At 45.9% G+C, this 26,394-nt stretch overlaps 1 protein-coding gene across 1 annotated transcript in view; it reads left to right on the top strand.

Moving 5' to 3' along the window:
- LOC118397638 (raftlin-like) overlaps nucleotides 1–26,394 on the top strand; it is a 61,554-nt gene that overhangs the window by 16,096 nt on the left and 19,064 nt on the right. Inside the window, exons 3-5 of the mRNA XM_052469895.1 lie at nucleotides 15,917–16,100; nucleotides 23,512–23,620; nucleotides 26,218–26,394. The exon at nucleotides 26,218–26,394 is cut by the window's right edge and continues 841 nt beyond it. Of these exons, the coding sequence (XP_052325855.1) occupies nucleotides 15,917–16,100; nucleotides 23,512–23,620; nucleotides 26,218–26,394 (470 nt within the window). The remainder of the gene's footprint in view (nucleotides 1–15,916; nucleotides 16,101–23,511; nucleotides 23,621–26,217) is intronic.

Here is a 26,394-nt window from a genome sequence, read left to right as displayed (position 1 = left end):
TGAAAGAGACACAGTGTGTGTGTGCACATCATTGCGTGTGTGTGTGTCCAATTGAGGAATCGGTCTGTCTCTCAGTCTGACATTGAAGAGAACCCACGGTCAAATTCACCGTTTAATTCCATTTAGTTTCCATTAGAAATATTATTTCACCCTCTGTGACTTCATGACTCCCACACAGTAATGCCAAATAAATAACCATGTCTGTGTGCTCATATCCATTCAGACTATCTATACCTAGATACTGTGTTACATGTATTTATTCAGTCAGACACATTGGCTTGGCTGGGGATTTTATCCTCCAAGGCAGCAGAGAATCCACTTGGACCATTTTGACCATAAATCAACCTCTATAGGAGTAACAGTGGCAGAGCAGTACAGTCAGTTGAAGGAATACAACTAAACAATCTACTTTATTACATAATCATCGTCTCTAATGACACACTATTTCCCCTTTAGTGCCCTAATAAGTGCACTATATAGAGCGTGTAATTTGGGATGTAGCCATTGACTCAGACCAGTGTGACCAGTGAGCAGACTACCAAAGAAAAGAGAGAACTCGTTGGCAGAAGAGAGGGCTGGACAGGTTGATAAAGGAGGGAGAGAGATAGTAGGGGTGATGGACGGAGAGAGATAGTGGGGGTGATGGAGGGAGAGAGATAGTGGGGGTGATGGACAGAGAGAGATAGTGGGGGTGATGGAGGGAGAGAGATAGTGGGGGTGATGGAGGGAGAGATAGTGGGGGTGATGGAGGGAGAGAGATGGTGTGAGTGATGGAGGGAGAGAGATGGTGTGAGTGATGGAGGGAGAGAGATGGTGTGAGTGATGGAGGGAGAGAGATGGTGTGAGTGATGAAGGGAGAGAGATGGTGTGAGTGATGGAGGGAGAGAGATGGTGTGAGTGATGGAGGGAGAGAGATGGTGTGAGTGATGGAGGGAAAGATATGGTGTGAGTGATGGAGGGAGAGAGATGGTGTGAGTGATGGAGGGAGAGAGATGGTGTGAGTGATGGAGGGAAAGATATGGTGTGAGTGATGGAGGGAGAGAGATGGTGTGAGTGATGAAGGGAGAGATGGTGTGAGTGATGAAGGGAGAGATGGTGTGAGTGATGGAGGGAGAGAGATGGTGTGAGTGATGAAGGGAGAGATATGGTGTGAGTGATGGAGGGAGAGAGATGATGTGAGTGATGAAGGGAGAGATATGGTGTGAGTGATGGAGGGAGAGAGATGATGTGAGTGATGAAGGGAGAGAGATGGTGTGAGTGATGGAGGGAGAGATGGTGTGAGTAATGAAGGGAGAGATATGGTGTGAGTGATGGAGGGAGAGAGATGATGTGAGTGATGAAGGGAGAGAGATGGTGTGAGTGATGGAGGGAGAGAGATGGTGTGAGTGATGGAGGGAGAGAGATGGTGTGAGTAATGAAGGGAGAGATATGGTGTGAGTGATGGAGGGAGAGAGATGATGTGAGCGATGAAGGGAGAGAGATGGTGTGAGTGATGGAGGGAGAGAGATGGTGTGAGTGATGGAGGGAGAGAGATGATGTGAGTGATGGAGGGAGAGATGGTGTGAGTGATGGAGGGAGAGAGATGGTGTGAGTGATGGAGGGAGAGAGATGGTGTGAGTGATGGAGGGAGAGAGATGGTGTGAGTGATGGAGGGAGAGATATGGTATGAGTGATGAAGGGAGAGATATGGTGTGAGTGATGAAGGGAGAGATATGGTGTGAGTGATAAAAAGAAATGGAAGGTAGTTGCTCTTATGGAGGGATGGAGGAGCCATTAAAAGAGAGAGTGGGAGCGAATAGGTGTGGGAAAAGGAGAGATAGGAGGAGAGTGCGGGTGGGAAAATGAGTCAGGTGTGATCACAGTGACTAAAGCTTCTCTCCTCAACTGACACATCGGGACTCTGAAGTCAGCTGATGAGTTTTAGAGCATGTAGAAAAAGAAAGTCTTCTGACTGATGAACAGGAAGCTATAAATCCCATCAATCAGAATAGGAGCTTCAATTGGTGCGTTTCTGTCTGTGTATCTGCTGTGTTCGCCCAGGTGTGTGAGAGAGAGCAAGATACACTACATGACCAAAAGCATGTGGACATCTGCTCCTCGAACATGTCATTCCAAAATCATGGGCATTAATATGGAGTTGGTCCCTCCTTTGCTGCTATAACAGCCTCCACTCTTCTGGGAAGGCTTTCCACTAGATGTTGGAACGTTGCTTCTATAACAGCCTCCACTCTTCTGGGAAGGCTTTCCACTAGATGTTGGAACGTTGCTGCTATAACAGCCTCCACTCTTCTGGGAAGGCTTTCCACTAGATGTTGGAACATTGCTGCTATAACAGCCTCCACTCTTCTGGGAAGGCTTTCCACTTGATGTTGGAACATTGCTGCGGGGACTTGCTTTCATTCAACCACAAGACCAGTAGTGAGGTTGGGCACTGATGTTAGGCGATTGGGCCTGTCTTGCAGTCGCCGTTCCAATTCATACCAAAGGTGTTCGATTGGGTTGAGGTCAGGGCTCTGTGCAGGCCAGTCAAGTTCTTCCACACTGATTCCAAACCATTTCTGTATGGACCTCGCTTTGTGCACAGGGGCATTGTCATGCTGAAACAGGAAAGGGCCTTCCCCAAACTGTTGCCATGTTGAAAGTCACTGAGCTCTTCTGTAAGGCCATTCTACTTCCAATGTTTGTCTATGGAGATTGCATGGCGGTGTCCTCGATTTTATCCACCTGTCATATGTAGTGTACATAGAGCTGCTGAAGTTTGTGATGTATTCAGCTACAGTGCTGTGAAAAGGTATTTCCCCCTTTCTAATTGTCTCTACTTTTACAGCAAAGAGATGGTGGAGGTGACCCTCTCAGTCTGAGGGCTTCTGAATGACCATGAAGAAATAGGCTTTAACTGGAGCAATCATAATCTCATTCTTCTTGGAGAGGACCCTGAGGAAGGCAGGGTCATTCTGGGGGTCAATGTCCCTAACAGTGCTAAGTGCCTTCATCACTAAGTGGTGAATGAGTCCAGCATTACTGCACTGTGCTGGACTAGTCAGGGGTGGTTTTGATAGGGATGCCTTGCATTGACAATGAGGATTTCTTCAACCCCATATTACATGTTTTTGAAACTGAATGTTATCAAATCTTCAACCAAAACCTAATATTAGATCAAGGGAACCTGAGGGAACAAATAACACGATTACATACTTATTTCATAAACAAAGTTACTCAACACCCAATTGGCTGTTGCATAACTTTGTTAATGTGTTGTTATTTCTTAACTCAGGTTTTCTTTATCTAAAATGAGCTTTTGGGTGAATATTGCAAAAAATAGATAGAATCATAAAAGGGGCAAATACGTTTTCACGGCACTGTAAATATAATTTATGATAAATGTAAGTTAGCTCAATATATCATGTTTTGCTATCAAAATACATGTCAAAATACATGATATATTGAGCTGTCAAATTATATATTGGGCTATCAGAATATAAATGATGCCTGGGAGTGTGTGTGTTTTTGGGAATCTATCAGTGTGTGAGGTGGGAATATTCAGCTCTTTAGGGAATGCATGAAGAGGTTTACTGGTAGAATTTGAAATGTAACTTGGACTGGATGAGGAAATGACCACACAGTAGTCAGACCAAGAAATATTCTCCTCTCTAAACTACAGACATGTCATGGGGTGTTTTCAGGCAGTTCATCTGAACTCTGACCTGGTCAAACATTTCCTGTACTATGGATGCTCTAGAAGAACTGAGATTTTGTCTAGCTCCCAAATGGCACCCTGTTTACAGCATACAGGACATTATGTAGTGCACTATGTAGGGAAAGGGGTGCCATTTGGGATGCAGACAGTGTGTTATGACCCTGACCAACAGCAGTCTAGCCCGCAAGCTCATACCTCAGCTGTGTGTGTGTGTGTGTGTCATACCTCAGCTGTGTGTGTGTGTGTGTGTGTGTGTGTGTGTGTGTGTGTGTGTGTGTGTGTGTGTGTGTGTGTGTGTGTGTGTGTGTGTGTGTGTGTGTGTGTGTGTGTGTGTGTGTGTGTGTGTGTGTGTGTGTGTGTGTCATACCTCGACGGTGGGAACCTCAGAGCTTTAGGACGTGTATTTTATAGTGTTTGGCACTTCCTGCTCAACTCTGGTCATTGAAATATACTGACGACATGTCAAAGAGGTAAAATAAGCCCTGGGGTGGGAGTGAGTAATAATCCCCACCACCCACTTACTCTTGACGCGCACACACACACACACACACACACACACACACACACACACACAATTCTCATTCTGGAGTGTAGTGGTTGTCATGCTGGATCTCAGACAGTCTTCTCTCAGGCCAGTGCCTGTGGGTAAAGTGAAGTGCTGATTAACAACTGAACAGTCATTCACTACTTCCTCCATCTATCCCACTGGTCAACAACTCTAGTCATGAGGAGAGGCCATCTATCCCACTGGTCAACAACTCTAGTCATGAGGAGAGGCCATCTGTCCCACTGGTCAACAACTCTAGTCATGAGGAGAGGCCATCTGTCCCACTGGTCAACAACTCTAGTCATGAGGAGAGGCCATCTATCCCACTGGTCAACAACTCTAGTCATGAGGAGAGGCCATCTGTCCCACTGGTCAACAACTCTAGTCATGAGGAGAGGCCATCTATCCCACTGGTCAACAACTCTAGTCATGAGGAGAGGCCATCTGTCCCACTGGTCAACAACTCTAGTCATGAGGAGAGGCCATCTGTCCCACTGGTCAACAACTCTAGTCATGAGAAGAGGCCATCTATCCCACTGGTCAACAACTCTAGTCATGAGGAGAGGCCATCTATCCCACTGGTCAACAACTCTAGTCATGAGGAGAGGCCATCTATCCCACTGGTCAACAACTCTAGTCATGAGGAGAGGCCATCTGTCCCACTGGTCAACAACTCTAGTCATGAGGAGAGGCCATCTATCCCACTGGTCAACAACTCTAGTCATGAGGAGAGGCCATCTATCCCACTGGTCAACAACTCTAGTCATGAGGAGAGGCCATCTGTCCCACTGGTCAACAACTCTAGTAATGAGGAGAGGCCATCTGTCCCACTGGTCAACAACTCCAGAGGCATGAGGAGAGGCCATCTATCCCACTGGTCAACAACTCTAGTCATGAGAAGAGGCCATCTGTCCCACTGGTCAACAACTCTAGTCATGAGAAGAGGCCATCTGTCCCACTGGTCAACAACTCTAGTCATGAGGAGAGGCCATCTATCCCACTGGTCAACAACTCTAGTCATGAGGAGAGGCCATCTGTCCCACTGGTCAACAACTCCAGAGGCATGAGGAGAGGCCATCTATCCCACTGGTCAACAACTCCAGAGGCATGAGGAGAGGCCATCTATCCCACTGGTCAACAACTCTAGTCATGAGGAGAGGCCATCTGTCCCACTGGTCAACAACTCCAGAGGCATGAGGAGAGGCCATCTGTCCCACTGGTCAACAACTCCAGAGGCATGAGGAGAGGCCATCTGTCCCACTGGTCAACAACTCTAGTCATGAGGAGAGGCCATCTGTCCCACTGGTCAACAACTCCAGAGGCATGAGGAGAGGCCATCTGTCCCACTGGTCAACAACTCCAGAGGCATGAGGAGAGGCCCATCAAATCAAATCAATTTATATAGCCCTTCGTACATCAGCTGATATCTCAAAGTGCTGTACAGAAACCCAGCCTAAAACCCAAAACAGCAAGCAATGCAGGTGGCTTGGAAAAACTCCCTAGAAAGGCCAAAACCTAGGAAGAAACCTAGAGAGGAACCAGGCTATGTGGGGTGGCCAGTCCTCTTCTGGCTGTGCCGGGTGGAGATTATAACAGAACATGGCCAAGAGGTTCAAATGTTCATAAATGACCAGCATGGTCGAATAATAATAAGGCAGAACAGTTGAACCTGGAGCAGCAGCACGGTCAGGTGGACTGGGGACAGCAAGGAGTCATCATGTCAGGTAGTCCTGGGGCATGGTCCTAGGGCTCAGGTCAGTTGAAACTGGAGCAGCAGCACAGCCAGGTGGACAGCAAGGAGTCATCATGTCATCATGTCAGGTAGTCCTGGGGCATGGTCCTAGGGCTCAGGTCCTCCGAGAGAGAGAAAGAAAGAGAGAAGGAGAGAATTGGAGAACGCACACTTAGATTCACACAGGACACCGAATAGGACAGGAGAAGTACTCCAGATATAACAAACTGACCCTAGCACCCCGACACAAACTACTGCAGCATAAATACTGGAGGCTGAGACAGGAGGGGTCAGGAGACACTGTGGCCCCATCCGAGGACACCCCTGGACAGGGCCAAACAGGAAGGATATAACCCCACCCACTTTGCCAAAGCACAGCCCCCACACCATTAGAGGGATATCTTCAACCACCAACTTACCATCCTGAGACAAGGCTGAGTATAGCCCACAAAGATCTCCGCCATGGCACAACCCAAGGGGGGGTGCCAACCCAGACAGGATGACCACATCAGTGAATCAACCCACTCAGGTGACGCACCCCTTCCAGGGACGGCATGAGAGAGCCCCAGTAAGCCAGTGACTCAGCCCCTGTAATAGGGCTAGAGGCAGAGAATCCCAGTGGAAAGAGGGGAACCGGCCAGGCAGAGACAGCAAGGGCGGTTCGTTGCTCCAGAGCCTTTCTGTTCACCTTCCCACTCCTGGGCCATCCACTTCCTTATGTCTGAAACACATGCTTCTAGCAAGGGCAATTTTGGGGCTTCACCATGTTTCATTGAAATGTACAGCTGTGTGTCATCCGCATTGCAGTGAAAGTTAACATTATGTTTTCGAATAACATCCCCAAGAGGTAAAATATATAGTGAAAACAATAGTGGTCCTAAAACGGAACCTTGAGGAACACCGAAATTTACAGTTGATTTATCAGAAGACAAACCATTCACAAAGACAAACTGATATCTTTCCGACAGATAAGATCTAAACCAGACCAGAACTTGTCCGTGTAGACCAATTTGGGTTTCCAATCTCTCCAAAAGAATGTGGTGATCGATGGTATCAAAAGCAGCACTAAGGTCTAGGAGCACAGTATCAAAAAGGAATTTCGGATTGTTCTTATTTTCCTCAATTAAATTAGAAAAATAGGATGATCGAGCAGCAGTAAGGGCTCTTCGGTACTGCACGGTACTGTCTTTCCAAGCTAGTCGGAAGACTTCCAGTTTGGTGTGGCGCCATTTCCGCTCCAATTTTCTGGAAGCTTGCTTCAGAGCTCGGGTATTTTCTGTGTACCAGGGAGCTAGTTTCTTATGAGAAATGTTTTTAGTTTTTAGGGGTGCAACTGCATCTAGGGTATTGCGCAAGGTTAAATTGAGTTCCTCAGTTAGGTGGTTAACTGATTTTTGTCCTCTGGCGTCCTTGGGTAGACAGAGGGAATCTGGAAGGACATCAAGGAATCTTTGTGTTGTCTGTGAATTTATAGCACGACTTTTGATGTTCCTTGGTTGGGGTCTGAGCAGATTATTTGTTGCAATTGCAAACGTAATAAAATGGTGGTCCGATAGTCCAGGATTATGAGGAAAAACATTAAGATTCACAACATTTATTCCATGGGACAAAACTAGGTCCAGCGTATGACTGTGACAGTGAGTGGGTCCAGAGACATGTTGGACAAAACCCACTGAGTCGATGATGGCTCCGAAAGCCTTTTGGAGTGGGTCTGTGGACTTTTCCATGTGAATATTAAAGTCACCAAAGATTAGACTATTATCTGCTATGACTACAAGGTCCGATAGGAATTCAGGGAACTCAATGAGGAACGCTGCATATGGCCCAGGAGGCCTGTAAACAGTAGCTATAAAAAGTGATTGAGTAGGCTGCATAGATTTCATGACTAGAAGCTCAAAAGACGAAAACGTCTTTTTTTTTTGTAAATTGAAATTTTCTATCGTAAATGTTAGCAACACCTCCGCCTTTGCGGGATGCACGGGGGATATGGTCACTAGTGTAGCCAGGAGGTGAGGCCTCATTTAACACAGTAAATTCATCAGGCTTAAGCAATGTTTCAGTCAGGCCAATCACATCAAGATTATGATCAGTGATTAGTTCATTGACTATAATTGCCTTTGAAGTAAGGGATCTAACATTAAGTAGCCCTATTTTGAGATGTGAGGTATCATGATCTCTTTCAATAATGACAGGAATGAGAGACCATCTGTCCCACTGGTCAACAACTCTAGTCATGAGGAGAGACCATCTGTCCCACTGGTCAACAACTCTAGTCATGAGGAGAGGCCATCTGTCCCACTGGTCAACAACTCTAGTCATGAGGAGAGGCCATCTGTCCCACTGGTCAACAACTCTAGTCATGAGGAGAGGCCATCTGTCCCACTGGTCAACAACTCTAGTCATGAGGAGAGGCCATCTGTCCCACTGGTCAACAACTCTAGTCATGAGGAGAGGCCATCTGTCCCACTGGTCAACAACTCTAGTCATGAGGAGAGGCCATCTGTCCCACTGGTCAACAACTCTAGTCATGAGGAGAGTGTTTCCAACTTTCCCACTATCTGAACCTGGCATTGTGAACTTCCAGTTGTGCCTCAAGCTGTTCCTTTGGCAGAGCGGAATGATAGCCCTCTTAAAAACACTGTGGTAAACATATAAATTAAATGACTCCTCCTCCTCCCTCCCTCCCTCCCTCCGTCCCTGCAGGGGAATTAGACTAGTGTGTTGTGGATATCTTACTGGTTATTGTAATAGGAGTGTTAAGATAATGATGCCTAAATGACTGTTTAGTGACACAATCATATTGTATTCATCTCCAGATGTTATGACAACCGGAGGGAGGGAGAGCGAGAAAGAGAGATGGAGTGAGGGGAGAGGGGGATGGGTGGGGGTGGGGGTGGGTTGAATCCCTTTGTAGATTCAGGTTTTAGTATCTGATGTATTAAGTTGTGGTTCAGAAAATAAGCTCCTCAGATGGTCTGAGTTATGTTTCTATATGATAGGTGTGTGTGTGTGTGTGTGTGTGTGTGTGTGTGTGTGTGTGTGTGTGTGTGTGTGTGTGTGTGTGTGTGTGTGTGTGTGTGTGTGTGTGTGTGTGTGTGTGTGTGTGTGTGTGTGTGTGTGTGTGTGTGAGAGAGAGAGAGAGAACAGGCCAGATGATGGTCTGAGTTATGTTTCTACATGATAGGTGTGTGTGTGTGTGTGTGTGTGTGTGTGTGTGTGTGTGTGTGTGTGTGTGTGTGTGTGTGTGTGTGTGTGTGTGTGTGTGTGTGTGTGTGTGTGTGTGTGTGTGTGTGTGTGTGTGTGTGTGTGTGTGTGTGTGTGTGTGTGTGAGAGAGAGAGAGAAACAGGCCAGATGATGGTCTGGGGAACAGATGGAGAATGAGATGGCTAACACGTCTCTGTGTGGCGCAGTTCATTTATTCAAACAATCTTCTTTCCAGGCCCATATGCAAATGAGATGGATTGAGAGAGGATGACAAGCATGTAGACAGGCGACACACACACACACACCTTAATTCACACATACAGTGCCTTGCGAAAGTATTCGGCCCCCTTGAACTTTGCGACCTTTTGCCACATTTCAGGCTTCAAACATAAAGATATAAAACTGTATTTTTTTGTGAAGAATCAACAAGTGGGACACAATCATGAAGTGGAACGACATTTATTGGATATTTCAAACTTTTTTAACAAATCAAAAACTGAAAAATTGGGCGTGCAAAATTATTCAGCCCCTTTACTTTCACTGCAGCAAACTCTCTCCAGAAGTTCAGTGAGGATCTCTGAATGATCCAATGTTGACCTAAATGACTAATGATGTAAATACAATCCACCTGTGTGTAATCAAGTCTCCGTATAAATGCACCTGCACTGTGATAGTCTCAGAGGTCCGTTAAAAGCGCAGGGAGCATCATGAAGAACAAGGAACACACCAGGCAGGTCCGAGATACTGTTGTGAAGAAGTTTAAAGCCGGATATGGATACAAAAAGATTTCCCAAGCTTTAAACATCCCAAGGAGCACTGTGCAAGCGATAATATTGAAATGGAAGGAGTGTCAGACCACTGCAAATCTACCAAGACCTGGCCGTCCCTCTAAACTTTCAGCTCATACAAGGAGAAGACTGATCAGAGATGCAGCCAAGAGGCCCATGATCACTCTGGATGAACTGCAGAGATCTACAGCTGAGGTGGGAGACTCTGTCCATAGGACAACAATCAGTCGTATATTGCACAAATCTGGCCTTTATGGAAGAGTGGCAAGAAGAAAGCCATTTCTTAAAGATATCCATAAAAAGTGTTGTTTAAAGTTTGCCACAAGCCACCTGGGAGACACACCAAACATGTGGAAGAAGGTGCTCTGGTCAGATGAAACCAAAATTGAACTTTTCATCACCCTGAACACACCATCCCCACTGTCAAACATGGTGTTGGCAGCATCATGGTTTGGGCCTGCTTTTCTTCAGCAGGGACAGGGAAGATGGTTAAAATTGATGGGAAGATAGATGGAGCCAAATACAGGACCATTCTGGAAGAAAACCTGATGGAGTCTGCAAAAGACCTGAGACTGGGACGGAGATTTGTCTTCCAACAAGACAATGGTCCAAAACATAAAGCAAAATCTACAATGGAATGGTTCAAAAATAAACATATCCAGGTGTTTCAATGGCCAAGTCAAAGTCCAGACCTGAATCCAATCGAAAATTTGTGGAAAGAACTGAAAACTGCTGTTCACAAATGCTCTCCATCCAACCTCAATGAGCTCGAGCTGTTTTGCAAGGAGGAATGGGAAAAAATGTCAGTCTCTCGATGTGCAAAACTGATAGAGACATACCCCAAGCGACTTACAGCTGCAATCACAGCAAAAGGTGGCGCTACAAAGTATTAACTTAAGGGGGCTGAATAATTTTGCATGCCCAATTTTTCCGTTTTTGATTTGTTAAAAAAGTTCTCCTCCCAGACCTGGACTAAAGCATCCGTCAACTCCTGGACAGTCTGTGGTGCATGGAGCGAGACATGATGTCCCAGATGTGCTCAATTGGATTCAGGTCTGGGGAACGGGCGGGCCAGTCCATAGCATCAATGCCTTCCTCTTGCAGCAACTGCTGACACACTCGAGCGACATGAGGTCTAGCATTGTCTTGCATTAGGAGGAACCCAGGGCCAACCGCACCAGCATATGGTCTCACAAGGGGTCTGAGGATCTCATCTCGGTACCTAATGGCAGTCAGGCTACCTCTGGCGAGCAAATGGAGGGCTGTGCGGCCCCCCAAAGAAATGCCACCCCACACCATGACTGATCCACCTCCAAACCGGTCATGCTGGAGGATGTTGCCAGGCAGCAGAACGTTCTCCATGGCTTCTCCAGACTCTGTCACGTCTGTCACGTGCTCAGTGTGAACCTGCTTTCATCTGTGAAGAGCACAGGGCGCCAGTGACGGATTTGCCAATCTTGGTGTTCCCTGGCAAATGCCAAACGTCCTGCACGGTGTTGCACTGTAAGCACAACCCTCACCTGTGGACGTCGGGCCCTCATACCACCCTCATGGAGTCTGTTTCTGACCGTTTGAGCAGACACATGCACATTTGTGGCCTGCTGGAGGTCATTTTGCAGGGCTCTGGCAGTGCTCCTCCTACTCCTCCTTGCACAAAGGCGGAGGTAGCGGTCCTGCTGCTGGGTTGTTGCCCTCCTACAGCCTCCTCCACGTCTCCTGATGTACTGGCCTGTCTCCTGGTAGCGCCTCCATGCTCTGGACACTACACTGACAGACACAGCAAACCTTCTTGCCACATCTCGCATTGATGTGCCATCCTGGATGAGCTGCACTACCTGAGCCACTTGTGTGGGTTGTAGACTCCGTCTCATGCTACCACTAGAGTGAAAGCACCGCCGGCATTCAAAAGTGACCAAAACATCAGCCAGGAAGCATAGTCTGCTTGTCTTCAGCAAACTGTTTGCGGGCTTTCTTGTGCATCATCTTTAGAAGAGGCTTCCTTCTGGGATGACAGCCATGCAGACCAATTTGATGCAGTGTACGGCGTATGGTCTGAGCACTGACAGGCTGACCCCCCACCCCTCCAACCTCTGCAGCAATGCTGGCATCATTCATACATCTATTTCCCAAAGACAACCTCTGGATATGACGCTGAGCACGTGCACTTTGGTCGACCATGGCGAGGCCTGTTCTGAGTGGAACCTGTCCAGTTAAACCGCTGTATGGTCTTGGCCACCGTGCTGCAGCTCAGTTTCAGGGTCTTGGCAATCTTCTTATAGCCCAGGCCATCTTTATGTAGCGCAACAATTCTTTTTTTCAGATCCTCAGAGAGTTCTTTGCCATGAGGTGCCATGTTGAACTTCCAGTGACCAGTCAGTATGAGGGAGTGTGAGAGCGATGACACCAAATTTAACACACCTGCTCCCCATTCACACCTGAGACCTTGTAACACTAACGAGTCACATGACACCGGGGAGGGAAAATGGCTAATTGGGCCCAATTTGGACATTTTCACTTAGGGGTGTACTCACTTTTGTTGCCAGTGGTTTAGACATTAATGGCTGTGTGTTGAGATATTTTGAGGGGACAGCAAATTTACACTGTTATACAATCTGTACACTCACTACTTTACATTGTAGGAAAGTGTAATTTCTTCAGGGTTGTCACATGAAAAGATATAATCAAACATTTACAAAAATGTGAGGGGTGTACTCACTTTTGTGATATACTGTGTATATATACACATGCATCTCATGGGATATTACTATTTGAAACACAAACACAGCATAGTTCTCTTGGGGTTAACCATGACGATTAGAGCCTGTAAGATAAGCTGTCCTCTCGTCCCATTGAAAGCGAATGGCTCCTCTCTCCATTGTGTTCTGTAATGGGGGTAACCATGACGATTAGAGCCTATAAGATAAGCAGTCCTCTAGTCCCATTGAAGCAAATGGCTCCTCTCTCCATTGTGTTCTGTAATGGGGGTAACCATGACGATTAGAGCCTATATGATAAGCAGTCCTCTCGTCCCATTGAAGCGAATGGCTCCTCTCTCCATTGTGTTCTGTAATGGGGGTAACCATGACGATTAGAGCCTATAAGATAAGCAGTCCTCTAGTCCCATTGAAGCAAATGGCTCCTCTCTCCATTGTGTTCTGTAATGGGGGTAACCATGACGATTAGAGCCTATATGATAAGCAGTCCTCTTGTCCCATTGAAGCGAATGGCTCCTCTCTCCATTGTGTTCTGTAATGGGGGTAACCATGACGATTAGAGCCTATATGATAAGCAGTCCTCTAGTCCCATTGAAGCAAATGGCTCCTCTCTCCATTGTGTTCTGTAATGGGGGTAACCATGAGCTGATCCTGCTAGCTGTAAGCGCTAATACAGACACATCACAGGTAAGCCATGCTATCCCCATGCCAAAGGAGAGAAAGAGAGCACACACACACACACACACACACACACACACACACACACACACACACACACACACACACACACACACACACACACACACACACACACACACACATGCAGGAAAACACAAGAACACACAATCTGCACTGTGGGAGATATTGTACACAGCCCCTGGAAGAGCAAAACAGATGTGGTTTACTTCTGTGCATGTGTGTTTGTGTGCACCGTGTGTGTGTTTGTGTGCACCGTGTGTGTGTTTGTGTGCAAATAGAATAGAACATCAAATAGAACATGATCCATGTTATGACCATGTTAAAACAGGAGTTATGGTTTAATCAGCAGCAGATTTATCATGAAGATGCCATGTTATTATTCAATTCAAACTATAATATCTAAACAATACGCTCTCTCTCTCTGTGTGCCCCCCTTCTGTTCTCCCTGTCCTCTCTCTCTGTGTGCCCCCCCTTCTGTTCTCCCTGTTCTCTCTCTCTGTGTGCCCCCTTCTGTTCTCCCTCTATCTCTCTCTGTCCCCCCTTTGTTCTCCCTCTATCTCTCTCTGTCTCCCCCTCTGTTCTCCCCCTTCTCTCTCTCTGCTGTCTCCTCCCCTCTGTTCTCCCTCTTCTCTCTCTCTGTGTGCCCCCTCTCTTCTCTCCCTCTTCTCTCTCTCTGTCTGCCCCCCCTCTGTTCTCCCTCTTCTCCCTCTCTGTCTCCCCCCTTCTGTTCTCCCTCTTCTCTCTCTCTCTCTGTGTGGCCCCCTCTCTTCTCTCCCTCTTTTCTCTCTCTGTCTGCCCCCCCTCTGTTCTCCCTCTTCTCCCTCTCTGTCTCCCCCCTTCTGTTCTCCCTCTTCTCTCTCTGTGCCCCCCCTCTGTTCTCCCTCTTCTCTCTCTCTGCCTGCCCCCTCTGTTATCCCTCTTCTCTCTCTCTGTCTCCCCCCCCCCTCTGTTCTCCCTCTTCTCTCTCTCTGTCTCCCCTCTCTGTTCTCCCTCCTCTCTCTCTGTCTGCCCCCTCTGTTCTCCCTCTTCTCTCTCTCTGTCTCCCCCCTTCTGTTCTCCCTCTTCTCTCTCTCTCTGTGCCCCCCCTCTGTTCTCCCTCTTCTCTCTCTCTGCCTGCCCCCCCTCTGTTCTCCCTCTTCTCTCTCTCTGTCTCCCCCCTCTGTTCTCCCTCTTCTCTCTCTCTGTCTCCCCCCCTCTGTTCTCCCTCTTCTCTCTCTCTGTCTGCCCCCCCCTCTGTTCTCCCTCTTCTTTCTCTCTGTGTGGCCCCCCCTCTATTCCCTCTCTTTGTGTTGCCCCCCCTCTGTTCTCTCTCTTCTCTCTCTCTCTGTGTGGCCCCCCCTCTGTTCCCTCTCTCTGTGTGGTTCCCCCTCTATTCCCTCTCTTTGTGTTGCCCCCCTCTGTTCTCTCTCTTCTCTCTCTCTGTGTGGCCCCCCCTCTGTTCCCTCTCTATGTGTGGCCCCTCTCTGTTCCCTCTCTCTGTGTGGCCCCCCCTCTGTTCCCTCTCTCTGTGTGGCTCCCCCTCTATTCTCTCTCTCTGTGTGGCTTCCCCTCTATTCTCTCTCTTCTCTCTCTGTGTGTGGCCCCCCCTCTGTTCCCTCTCTCTGTGTAGCTCCCCCTCTGTTCTCTCTCTTCTCTCTCTCTCTGTGTGGCCCCCCCTCTGTTCTCCCTCTTCTCTCGCTCTCTGTGTGCCCCCCCCCTCTGTTCTCCCTCTATCTCTTTGTGTGCCCCCCTGTTCTCCCTCCTCTCTCTCTCTGTGTGGCCCCCCTCTGTTCTCCCTCTATCTCTTTGTGTGCCCCCCCTGTTCCCTCTCTCTGTGTGCCCCCCCTCTGTTCTCCCACGTATCTCTCTCTGTCTGCCCCCCCTCTGTTCTCCCTCTTCTCTCTATCTCTCTCTGTGTGCCCCCCCCCTCTATCTCTTTGTGTGCCCCCTGTTCTCCCTCCTCTCTCTCTCTGTGTGGCCCCCTCTGTTCTCCCTCTATCTCTTTGTGTGCCCCCTGTTCCCTCTCTCTGTGTGCCCCCTCTGTTCTCCCTCTTCTCTCTCTCTGTCTGCCCCCCCTCTGTTCTCCCTCTTCTCTCTCTCTGTCTCCCCCTCTGTTCCCCCTCTTCTCTCTCTCTGTCTGCCCCCTCTGTTCTCCCTCTTCTCTCTCTCTCTGCCCCCTCTGTTCTCCCTCTTCTCTCTCTCTGTGGCCCCCTCTGTTCTCCCTCCTCTCTCTCGCTCGATCTGTGTGCCACCCCCTCTGTTCCCCTCTTCTCTCTCTCTCTCTCTGTGTGTCTCTCTCCGCTCTTCTCTCCCAACACCCTCTCTCCCTAATCATAACCCTCTCACACATATTCTCTCTCCCCTTTTCTCCGTCTACCACTCACACACACTTTCTCTCCAACACACACACACACACACACACACACACACACACACACACACACACACACACACACACACACACACACACACACACACACACACACACACACACACACACACACACACACACTTGCTTTCTCTCTCTCACACTCACACACTCTTTCTTTCCCCAGAGGTGTCTGTGTCGTCAGTACTGTGTCTGTCGTCAGTGAGAGAGTTACCAGTCCAGGTGAGGGAGCTGTATGGTCAGGGCTTTGTCCTGGTGGCCGTCCATCCCTTCGTCCACCCCTGTGGCCCCAGACCTGCACGCGTCCAACGCCAGCTACACAGAGCTGTCCTCATCAGAGAGACACACAGGTACAGAAACACACGCACACACACACAGTCTCACTCACATACTCACGCACTCTTTCTCACACACACACACAGTCTCCCTCTCATACACACACACACACACACACACACACACACACACACACACACACACACACACACACACACACACACACACACACACACACACACACACACACACACACACACATTCAGTACCAGTCAAACATTTTGGACACACCTACTCATTCAAGGGTTTTTCTTTATTATTACTATGTTCTACATTGTAGAATAATAGTGAAGACATCAAAACAATGACATAACACATATGGAATCATGTAGTAACCAAAAAAGTGTTAAACAAATATTTTATATTTGAGATTCTTCAAAGAAGCCACCCTTTGCCTTGATGACTGCTTTGCACACTCTTGGCATTCTCTCAACCAGCTTCATGATGTAGTCACCTGGAATGCATTTCAATTAACAGATGTGCCTTGTTAAAAGTTAATTTGTGTAATTTCTGTCCTTAATGCGTTTGAGCCAAACAGTTTTGGGGAGGTATACAGAAGATAGCCCTATTTGGTAACAGACCAAGTCCATATTATGGCAAGAACAGTTCAAATAAGCAAAGAGAAACGACAGTCCATCATTACTTTAACTTCTTGCGTCGAGCCATCCCGGATCCGGTATCGTGACTACAGCCTCAAGCTCATTATCATAACGCAACGTTAACTATTCATGAAAATCGCAAATGAAATGAAATTAATCTATTTGCTCTCAAGCTTAGCCTTTTGTTAACAACACTGTCATCTCAGATTTTCTAAATATGCTTCTCAACCATTGCAAAACAAGCATTGGTGTAACAGTATTGATGGCTATAACGTACCATTTAGCATTAGCATTCAGCATGCAACATTTTCCACAAAAACCATAAAAGCATTCAAATAAAATCATTAACCTTTGAAGAACTTCAGATGTTTTCAATGAGGAGACTCTCAGATAGCAAATGTTCAGTTTTTCCTGAAAGATTATTTGTTTAGGACAAATCGCTCCGTTTTCTGCGTCACGTTTAGCTACGAAAAAAAACCTGTATCCAGGATTGTGTAAATCTATCAGCAAGCTCATTAGCATAACACAACGTTAACTATTCATGAAAATCGCAAATGAAATGAAATTAATCTATTTGCTCTCAAGCTTAGCCTTTTGTTAACAACACTGTCATCTCAGATTTTCAAAATATGCTTCTCAACCATTGCAAAACAAGCATTTGTGTAACAGTATTGATGGCTAACGTACCATTTAGCATTAGCATTCAGCATGCAACATTTTCCACAAAAACCATAAAAGCATTCAAATAAAATCATTTACCTTTGAAGAACTTCAGATGTTTTCAATGAGGAGACTCTCAGATAGCAAATGTTCCGTTTTTACAAAAAATATTATTTGTGTCGACTAATCGCTCCGTTTTGTTCATTGCGTTTGGTTAAGGAAAAAAAATAAATAATAATAAGTCATTAAAACGCAAACTTTTTTCCAAATTAACTCCATAATATCGACAGAAACATGGCAAACGATGTTTAGAATCAATCCTCAAGGTGTTTTTCACATATCTATCGACAATAAAATCCATCGTGGCAGTTTACTTTCAATTCTGAAGAAATGGAACGCGCATGGATTTACAGATTACGCACACAGGACACCGGGCAGGACACCAGGTAAATGTAGTCTCTTATGGTCAATCTTCCAATGATATGCCTACAAACACGTCACAATGCTGCAGACACCTCGGGGAATATACAGAAAGCGCAGGCTCATTCCTGGCGCATTCACAGCCATATAAGGAGACATTGGAACACAGCGCCTTCAGAATCCGGGGCATTTCCTGTATGAAACTTCATCTTGGTTTCGCCTGTTGCATTAGTTCTGGGGCACGCACAGATAATATCTTTGCAGTTTTGGAGACGTCAGAGTTGTGTCTTTCCAAGGCTGTCAATTCCATGCATAGTCGAGCATCTTTTCGTGACAAAATATTGCGCTTAAAACGGGCACGTCTTTTTATCCAATAATGACACAGCGCCCCCATAGGTTGAAGAGGTTAAGATGTAAAGGTCAGTCAATCAGGAACATTTCAAATTTCTTCAAGTGCAGTTGCAAAAACTATCAAGCACTATGATGAACTTGGCTCTCATGGGGACCACCACAGGAAAGGAAGACCCAGAATTACCTCTGCTGCAGAGGATAAGTTCATTAGAGTTATCAGCCTCAGAAATTGCAGCCCAAATAAATGCTAACAGACACATCTCAACATGAACTGTTCAGAGGAGACTGTGTGAAAGCGTCCCACCTGGCCAAAAGCCAGGGGAAATGTAGAGCTCCAAATTCAAATAAATTACTATAAAAATCAATATTTCATTAAATCACACATGCAAGATAGCAAATTAAAGCTACACTTGTTGTATTTCAAAAAGGCTTTTCGGTTAAAGCAAACAATGCTATTATCTGAGGATAGCACCTCCGTAAACAAAGAGAGAGAAGCATATTTCAACCCTGCAGGCTGAATACAGGTAATGAGTGGAGAACAGGAGTGTTTCTTAAAGAAAAACTAACAGGTCTGTGAGAGCCGGAATTCTTACTGGTTGGTAGGTGATCAAATACTTATGTCATGCAATAAAATGCTAATTAATTGCTTAAAAATCATATAATGTGATTTTCTGGATTTTTTAGATTCCATCTCTCACAGTTGAAGTGTACCTATGATAAAAATTACAGACCTCTACATGCTTTGTAAGTAGGAAAACCTCCAAAATCAGCAGTGTATCAAATACTTGTTCTGTACACACACACACACACACACACACACACACACACACACACTCACTCTCATTTCCCTCATTCAATAACTGCTACACAGAACATAGAGACACATAGTTAGCTAAGACCTTTCTCACCAGCAGGAGCCTCATCGGAATTCTTTTCTCACCCACAGAATCTGTGAAATGGAAGCAGAATCCTATTCTCTTCCTGGGATTTTCGGGAGAGATCTATTCTCAACCGTGGAATTCTTGAAGCATATGTGTAGAATGGGAAATGTATACAGCATATTTTTCTTTCATACTCCCACACACATATGCTTACACATACTAACATACCCCCCTCCCCATTTTTCTTGATCACTTGCTCACACACGCACACATACATAGTTGGGTGCTTGGCTGCTCCTTTGATGCCCCTCCTGCCAAGTGGCACCTGTCACCGTGGAGACGGCTGATTGTATCCTCAGCACCCACCGGAGGGGAACAATGTGCAAAGAGAGGGGAGCCATGAGGCCTCCCCTCCTCTCCATCTCGCTCTCCTCTCCATCTCGCTCTCCTCTCTTCATCTCGCTCTCCTTTCATCTTGCTCTCCTCTCCATCTCTCCTCTCCATCGCTCTCCTCTCCATCTGTCCTCCTCATCTGTCCTCCTTATCTGTCCTCTCCATCTGTCCTCTCCATCTCTCTCCTCTCCATCTGTCTTCTCCATCTGTCCTCTAAATCTCTCTCCTCTCCATCTCTCTCTCCTCTCCATCTATCCATCTCTCTCTCCATCTCTCTCCATCTCTCTCATCTCCATCTCTCTTCTCTCCATCTCCTCTCCATCACTCTCCTCTCCATCTCTCTCCTCTCCATCTTTCTCCTCTCCATCTCTCTCTCCTCTCCATTTCTCTCTCCTCTCCATCTCTCTCTCATCTTTCTCCTCCCTCTCCATCTCTCCTCTCCATCTCTCTCCTCTCCATCTCTCTCTCCACCTCTCTCTCCTCTCCATCTCTACTCTCCATCTCTCTCCTTTCCATATATCCACTTATCGCTCCTTGTCTCTCCGTTAACATCATTCCCCTTTCGTTCTTGCTCCTCCTCTTCCATCCCTCTCTCCTCCTATTCCATCCCACTCTCCTCCTCTCCTTTCCTCATTTTCTCCTATCACCCAGGACGCTGTCATCAGAAACCTTAGAAACCAGAGTGACTGCGGTTTTCTGTTTCAAAACTGTCTAAACATGTTATAGATGCTGTCTGAACATGCTATAGATGTTGTCTGAACATTTTATAGGTGTTATAGATGCTGTCCGAACATGCTATAGATGCTGTCTGAAGATGCTATAGATGTGTTATAGACGCTGTCTGAAGGTGCTATAGATGTGTTATAGACGCTGTCTGAAGAGGCTATTGATGTGTTATAGACACTGTCTGAAGATGTTATAGACACTGTCTGAAGATGTTATAGATGTGTTATAGACGATGTCTGAAGATGTTATAGACGATGTCTGAAGATGTTATAGACGCTGTCTGAAGATGTTGTAGATGCTGTCTGAACATGTTATAGATGCTGTCTGAACATGTTATAGATGCTGTCTGAACATGTTGTAGATGCTGTCTGAACATGTTATAGATGCTGTCTGAACATGTTATAGATGCTGTCTGAACATGTTATAGATGCTGTCTGAACATGTTATAGATGCTGTCTGAACATGTTATAGATGCTGTCTGAACATGTTATAGATGCTGTCTGAACATGTTATAATTTCCCTGAAGCAGAAGAGATGACTAGGCTCCAGCACATGAGGATCCATTGTTTTGTTCACTCCTTCATCAGTCCTTTCTACACGTTCATCAGTCCTTTCTACACGTTCATCAGTCCTTTCTACACGTTCATCAGTCCTTTCTACATGTTCATTAGTCCTTTCTACACGTTCATCAGTCCTTTCTACACGTTCATCAGTCCTTTCTACACGTTCATCAGTCCTTTCTACACGTTCATCAGTCCTTTCTACACGTTCATCAGTCCTTTCTACACCTTCATTAGTCCTTTCTACACGTTCATCAGTCCTTTCTACACCATCGTCAGTCCTTTCTACACGTTCATCAGTCCTTTCTACACGTTCATCAGTCCTTTCTACACGTTCATCAGTCCTTTCTACACCTTCGTCAGTCCTTTCTACACGTTCATTAGTCTTTTCTACACGTTCATCAGTCCTTTCTACACGTTCATTAGTCCTTTCTACACGTTCATCAGTCCTTTCTACACCTTCGTCAGTCCTTTCTACACGTTCATTAGTCCTTTCTACACCTTCGTCAGTCCTTTCTACACGTTCATCAGTCCTTTCTACATGTTCATCAGTCCTTTCTACACCTTCATCAGTCCTTTCTACACCTTCATCAGTCCTTTCAACACCTTCGTCAGTCCTTTCTACACCTTCGTCAATCTTTTCTACACCTTCGTCAATCTTTTCTACACCTTCGTCAGTCCTTTCTACACCTTCGTCAGTCCTTTCTACACCTTCGTCAGTCCTTTCTACACCTTCGTCAGTCCTTTCTACACCTCCGTCAGTCCTTTCTACACCTCCGTCAGTCCTTTCTACACGTTCATCAGTCCTTTCTACACCTTCATCAGTCCTTTCTACATGTTCATCAGTCCTTTCTACACCTTCATCAGTCCTTTCTACACATTCATCAGTCCTTTCTACACGTTCATCAGTCCTTTCTACACGTTCATCAGTCCTTTCTACACCTTCAGTCCTTTCTACACGTTCGTCAGTCCTTTCTACACGTTCGTCAGTCCTTTCTACACCTTCGTTAGTCCTTTCTACACCTTCGTCAGTCCTTTCTACATGTTCGTCAGTCCTTTCTACACGTTCGTCAGTCCTTTCTACACGTTCATCAGTCCTTTCTACACCTTCATCAGTCCTTTCTACACGTTCATCAGTCCTTTCTACACGTTCATCAGTCCTTTCTACACCTTCAGTCCTTTCTACACCTTTGTCAGTCCTTTCTACACGTTCGTCAGTCCTTTCTACACCTTCGTTAGTCCTTTCTATACCTTCGTCAGTCCTTTCTACATGTTCGTCAGTCCTTTCTACACGTTCATCAGTCCTTTCTACACCTTCTTCAGTCCTTTCTACACCTTCGTCAGTCCTTTCTACACCTTCGTCAGTCCTTTCTACACCTTCGTCAGTCCTTTCTACACTTTCATCATTCCTTTCTACACGTTCATCAGTCCTTTCTACACCTTCATCAGTCCTTTCTACACGTTCATCAGTCCTTTCTACACATTCATCAGTCCTTTCTACACATTCATCAGTCCTTTCTCCATGTTCATCAGTCCTTTCTACATGTTCATCAGTCCTTTCTACACGTTCATCAGTCCTTTCTACACCTTCATCAGTCCTTTCTACACGTTCATCAGTCCTTTCTACACGTTCATCAGTCCTTTCTACACCTTCAGTCCTTTCTACACCTTTGTCAGTCCTTTCTACACGTTCGTCAGTCCTTTCTACACCTTCGTTAGTCCTTTCTACACCTTCGTCAGTCCTTTCTACACGTTCATCAGTCCTTTCTACACCTTCTTCAGTCCTTTCTACACCTTCGTCAGTCCTTTCTACACCTTCGTCAGTCCTTTCTACACCTTCGTCAGTCCTTTCTACACTTTCATCATTCCTTTCTACACGTTCATCAGTCCTTTCTACACCTTCATCAGTCCTTTCTACACGTTCATCAGTCCTTTCTACACATTCATCAGTCCTTTCTACACATTCATCAGTCCTTTCTACACGTTCGTCAGTCCTTTCTACATGTTCATCAGTCCTTTCTACATGTTCATCAGTCCTTTCTACATGTTCATCAGTCCTTTCTACACGTTCATCAGTCCTTTCTACACCTTCATCAGTCCTTTCTACACCTTCATCAGTCCTTTCTACACCTTCATCAGTCCTTTCTACACCTTCATCAGTCCTTTCTACATGTTCATCAGTCCTTTCTACACCTTCATCAGTCCTTTCTACACCTTCATCAGTCCTTTCTACACCTTCATCAGTCCTTTCTACACCTTCATCAGTCCTTTCTGCACGTTCATCAGTCATTTCTTCACGTTCATCAGTCCTTTCTACACCTTCATCAGTCCTTTCTACATGTTCATCAGTCCTTTCTACACGTTCATCAGTCCTTTCTACATGTTCATCAGTCCTTTCTACATGTTCATCAGTCCTTTCTACACCTTCGTCAGTCCTTTCTCCATGTTCATCAGTCCTTTCTACATGTTCATCAGTCCTTTCTGCACGTTCATCAGTCCTTTCTACACATTCATCAGTCCTTTCTACACCTTCATCAGTCCTTTCTACATGTTCATCAGTCCTTTCTACATGTTCATCAGTCCTTTCTACATGTTCATCAGTCCTTTCTACACCTTCGTCAGTCCTTTCTGCACGTTCATGTGTTTCTTTGAGAAGAAAGTCAGTATGCATCCTAAATGGCTATTCCCTACATAGTGCACTACTTTTGATCATAGCCCTATGGACCACTATGAGCCCTGGCCAAAGTAGTGCACTATATAGGGAATAGGATGCCATTTGGTACACATCTAAAAAAGGCTAATGTCTTCCTTAATCCCTCTTTCATTTCTCTCCAGTTCAGAGAAGTCCCAGCTGATGTGGGCAGGCCGTCGCCTGGAGACAGACGTGTGTGTGGCGGGTCAACAGGCCCCCGACCCGGATGTCATCCAGAACTACGTGAAGAAGGTCACCATTAGTCCTAAAGCACAGATCTAGGATCAGTTTACTACTCCCACTCAGCTCCACTCTGAGAGGAGTTGCCCATAGGCACAGATCTAGGATCAACAAATCCCTCCCAAATTTGAGCTTAAAGGGACATTACACTCCGGAATTCCTCCCCAAAATGAAACCTAAATATTTGACAGAGAAGAGACTAGGGGAAAGCTCATCCTAATTCCCTTGGATGGCAACTTACATTCCTCAGCTCCTTCCCCTACTGGTTATGTACACCTGTATCATTCTTTAGGTCCATGTAGATGGAGTGGAGGAAAGAAAAGGAGAAGTTAGGAGAGGAAGCCACTTTAAACTATTGAGATGCCGCCGTAATGTCACTATCAGCTGTGACATCATAATTTAACAACCACAAAAGCTCTCTTAGTATAACAATATAGTAGTGAATTTATCTCATTCTACAGTGACCATGAGAAGTGAACAGTCAGAGCACAAAGGGGAGCGGTGATTGGATTGAAATGCACAGGGCTCAGTATAATGTGATATGGTTAGGCAGCATGACATGAATAGGCAATCAGATAGCAGCCTGGCTGCCAGGAAATAGCTGAAAAGAACCACAGACAGGAGCCAATAGGAGAGTGAGGGACAGAGAGACCAGTCTTATCACACTGCAGAGGTGGGCACTGCTTCCCTATGATACACATACACGCACACACTAAATATGAATAAGTAAATGTCAAGGAGGTATAATGAACCTTTGGGTGGGAGTGTGTGACACACGCACGCATATATTTAGTATTTTCACCCCAATCTTGACAGACTGAAGTGGTGGGCAGTGTCTGTTCAGTGTCTCCCTTATTCATCTGTCTCGCCCCACAAAATGTGTGTGTGTTGATTGTCTTTGTGTTGATTGTGATTGGTGGAGGGATGATAATGGGGAAAGAGGTCTCATTATTTTGTGTGGTAGTTAGCATTCTGTGTTCTCTCTGACGAGCCCCACTCAAACTGTCAGCGTTAATATCAACTGACAATTAACCAGAGGAGCTCCGTGTGAGGGAGAAGGAGAATGACAGACACACACACACATATACACACACACACACACACACACACACACAGTGGATAATTAGGTTCCTTTGTCATTAGAATATTTGATCTTTAGGGTAGATTAGATTGGCTCTTATTTTGCATAATGTCTATTGTGTAAATGAGCCTCTGTGTTGGTGAGTGTGTAAATGACGTATGTGAATCAATATACCAAGCATGTCATTCACAGAACAGTACACCAGAGCTAACTGACAATGGAAGCCAAAGGCCCCACTGGCCAGATGTGTAGCTATTAGAATACAGAATTAAGCAATAAGACCCGAGGAGATGTGGTATATGACCAATATACCACGGCTAAGGGCTGTTCTTTCACGACGCACCACAGAGTGCCTGGATACAACCATTAGCCATGTTATACTGGCCATATACTACAAACCCCCAATGTGCCTTATTGCTATTATAAACTGGTTACCAATGTAATTAGAACAGTAAAAAGTATATTTTTGTTATACCCATGGTATATGGTCTAATATATCATGGCTTTCAGCCAATCAGCATTCGGGGCTAAAACCACCCAGTTTATAATTAGAAATATAGCCCGGGCCGTTTCTATTTCTGTAGCTGCCCATCAATCCTGTGTGTTGACGTGCCTAACGACAGATCGCTGCATGAATCTGAATGGCTCAATCACATTAGTCGCCTACAGCTCCTGGTCTGTCATGTCACTGTGTGGGGTATTACAGCTCCTGGTCTGTCATGTCACTGTGTGGGGTATTACAGCTCCTGGTCTGTCATGTCACTGTGTGGGGTATTACAGCTCCTGGTCTGTCATGTCACTGTGTGGGGTATTACAGCTCCTGGTCTGTCATGTCACTGTGTGGGGTATTACAGCTCCTGGTCTGTCATGTCACTGTGTGGGATATTACAGCTCCTGGTCTGTCATGTCACTGTGTGGGGTATTACAGCTCCTGGTCTGTCATGTCACTGTGTGGGGTATTACAGCTCCTGGTCTGTCATGTCACTGTGTGGGGTATTACAGCTCCTGGTCTGTCATGTCACTGTGTGGGGTATTACAGCAGACTAATAGAGTGGCTTTGTGTAATTTAGCTCTGACTAAATCATTCGCCCAAGATCAATACTTCAAAAAATATGAATTACGAAACATGGACCTGATACCTATGTTTCAAATCAAATCATATTGATTTATATAGCCCTTCGTACATCAGCTGATATTTCAAAGTGCTGTACAGAAACCCAGCCTAAAACCCCAAACAACAAGCAATGCAGGTGTAGAAGCTGTGGTTGTATTTGGTTAACGTTTTTTGAAAAAGTGTGGAACAGATACAACAGATATTTTGGGAAATGTCTCCTATGACTGCTGTTTCCATTATACATATTGCAATTATTTTTTGTGCGACATTGCTTTTGTCTAATAAACCTGGGTCAATGGAAACCTGCCTACCGTGTGTGTGTGTGTGTGTGTGTGTGTGTGTGTGTGTGTGTGTGTGTGTGTGTGTGTGTGTGTGTGTGTGTGTGTGTGTGTGTGTGTGTGTGTGTCTCTCCAGATCCAGGATGCGGCAGAGCAGGGTGTTCTGTTTGTGGGCTTCCTGCAGCAGCCTGGTGGGGGACCCTGTTTCCTGGGGCACATGGACCCTGAAGACCTGTCCTCCCTGCACTCCAGCCCCTCCCCCATACACAGACACCCCACCAGTACCACTATCAGCACTACGGCCAGCCCCTCA

Source organism: Oncorhynchus keta, chromosome 19 (assembly GCF_023373465.1).
Source record: "Oncorhynchus keta strain PuntledgeMale-10-30-2019 chromosome 19, Oket_V2, whole genome shotgun sequence".
Classification (NCBI taxonomy): domain Eukaryota; kingdom Metazoa; phylum Chordata; class Actinopteri; order Salmoniformes; family Salmonidae; genus Oncorhynchus; species Oncorhynchus keta.
This window is presented reverse-complemented; position numbering and strand designations above follow the sequence as displayed.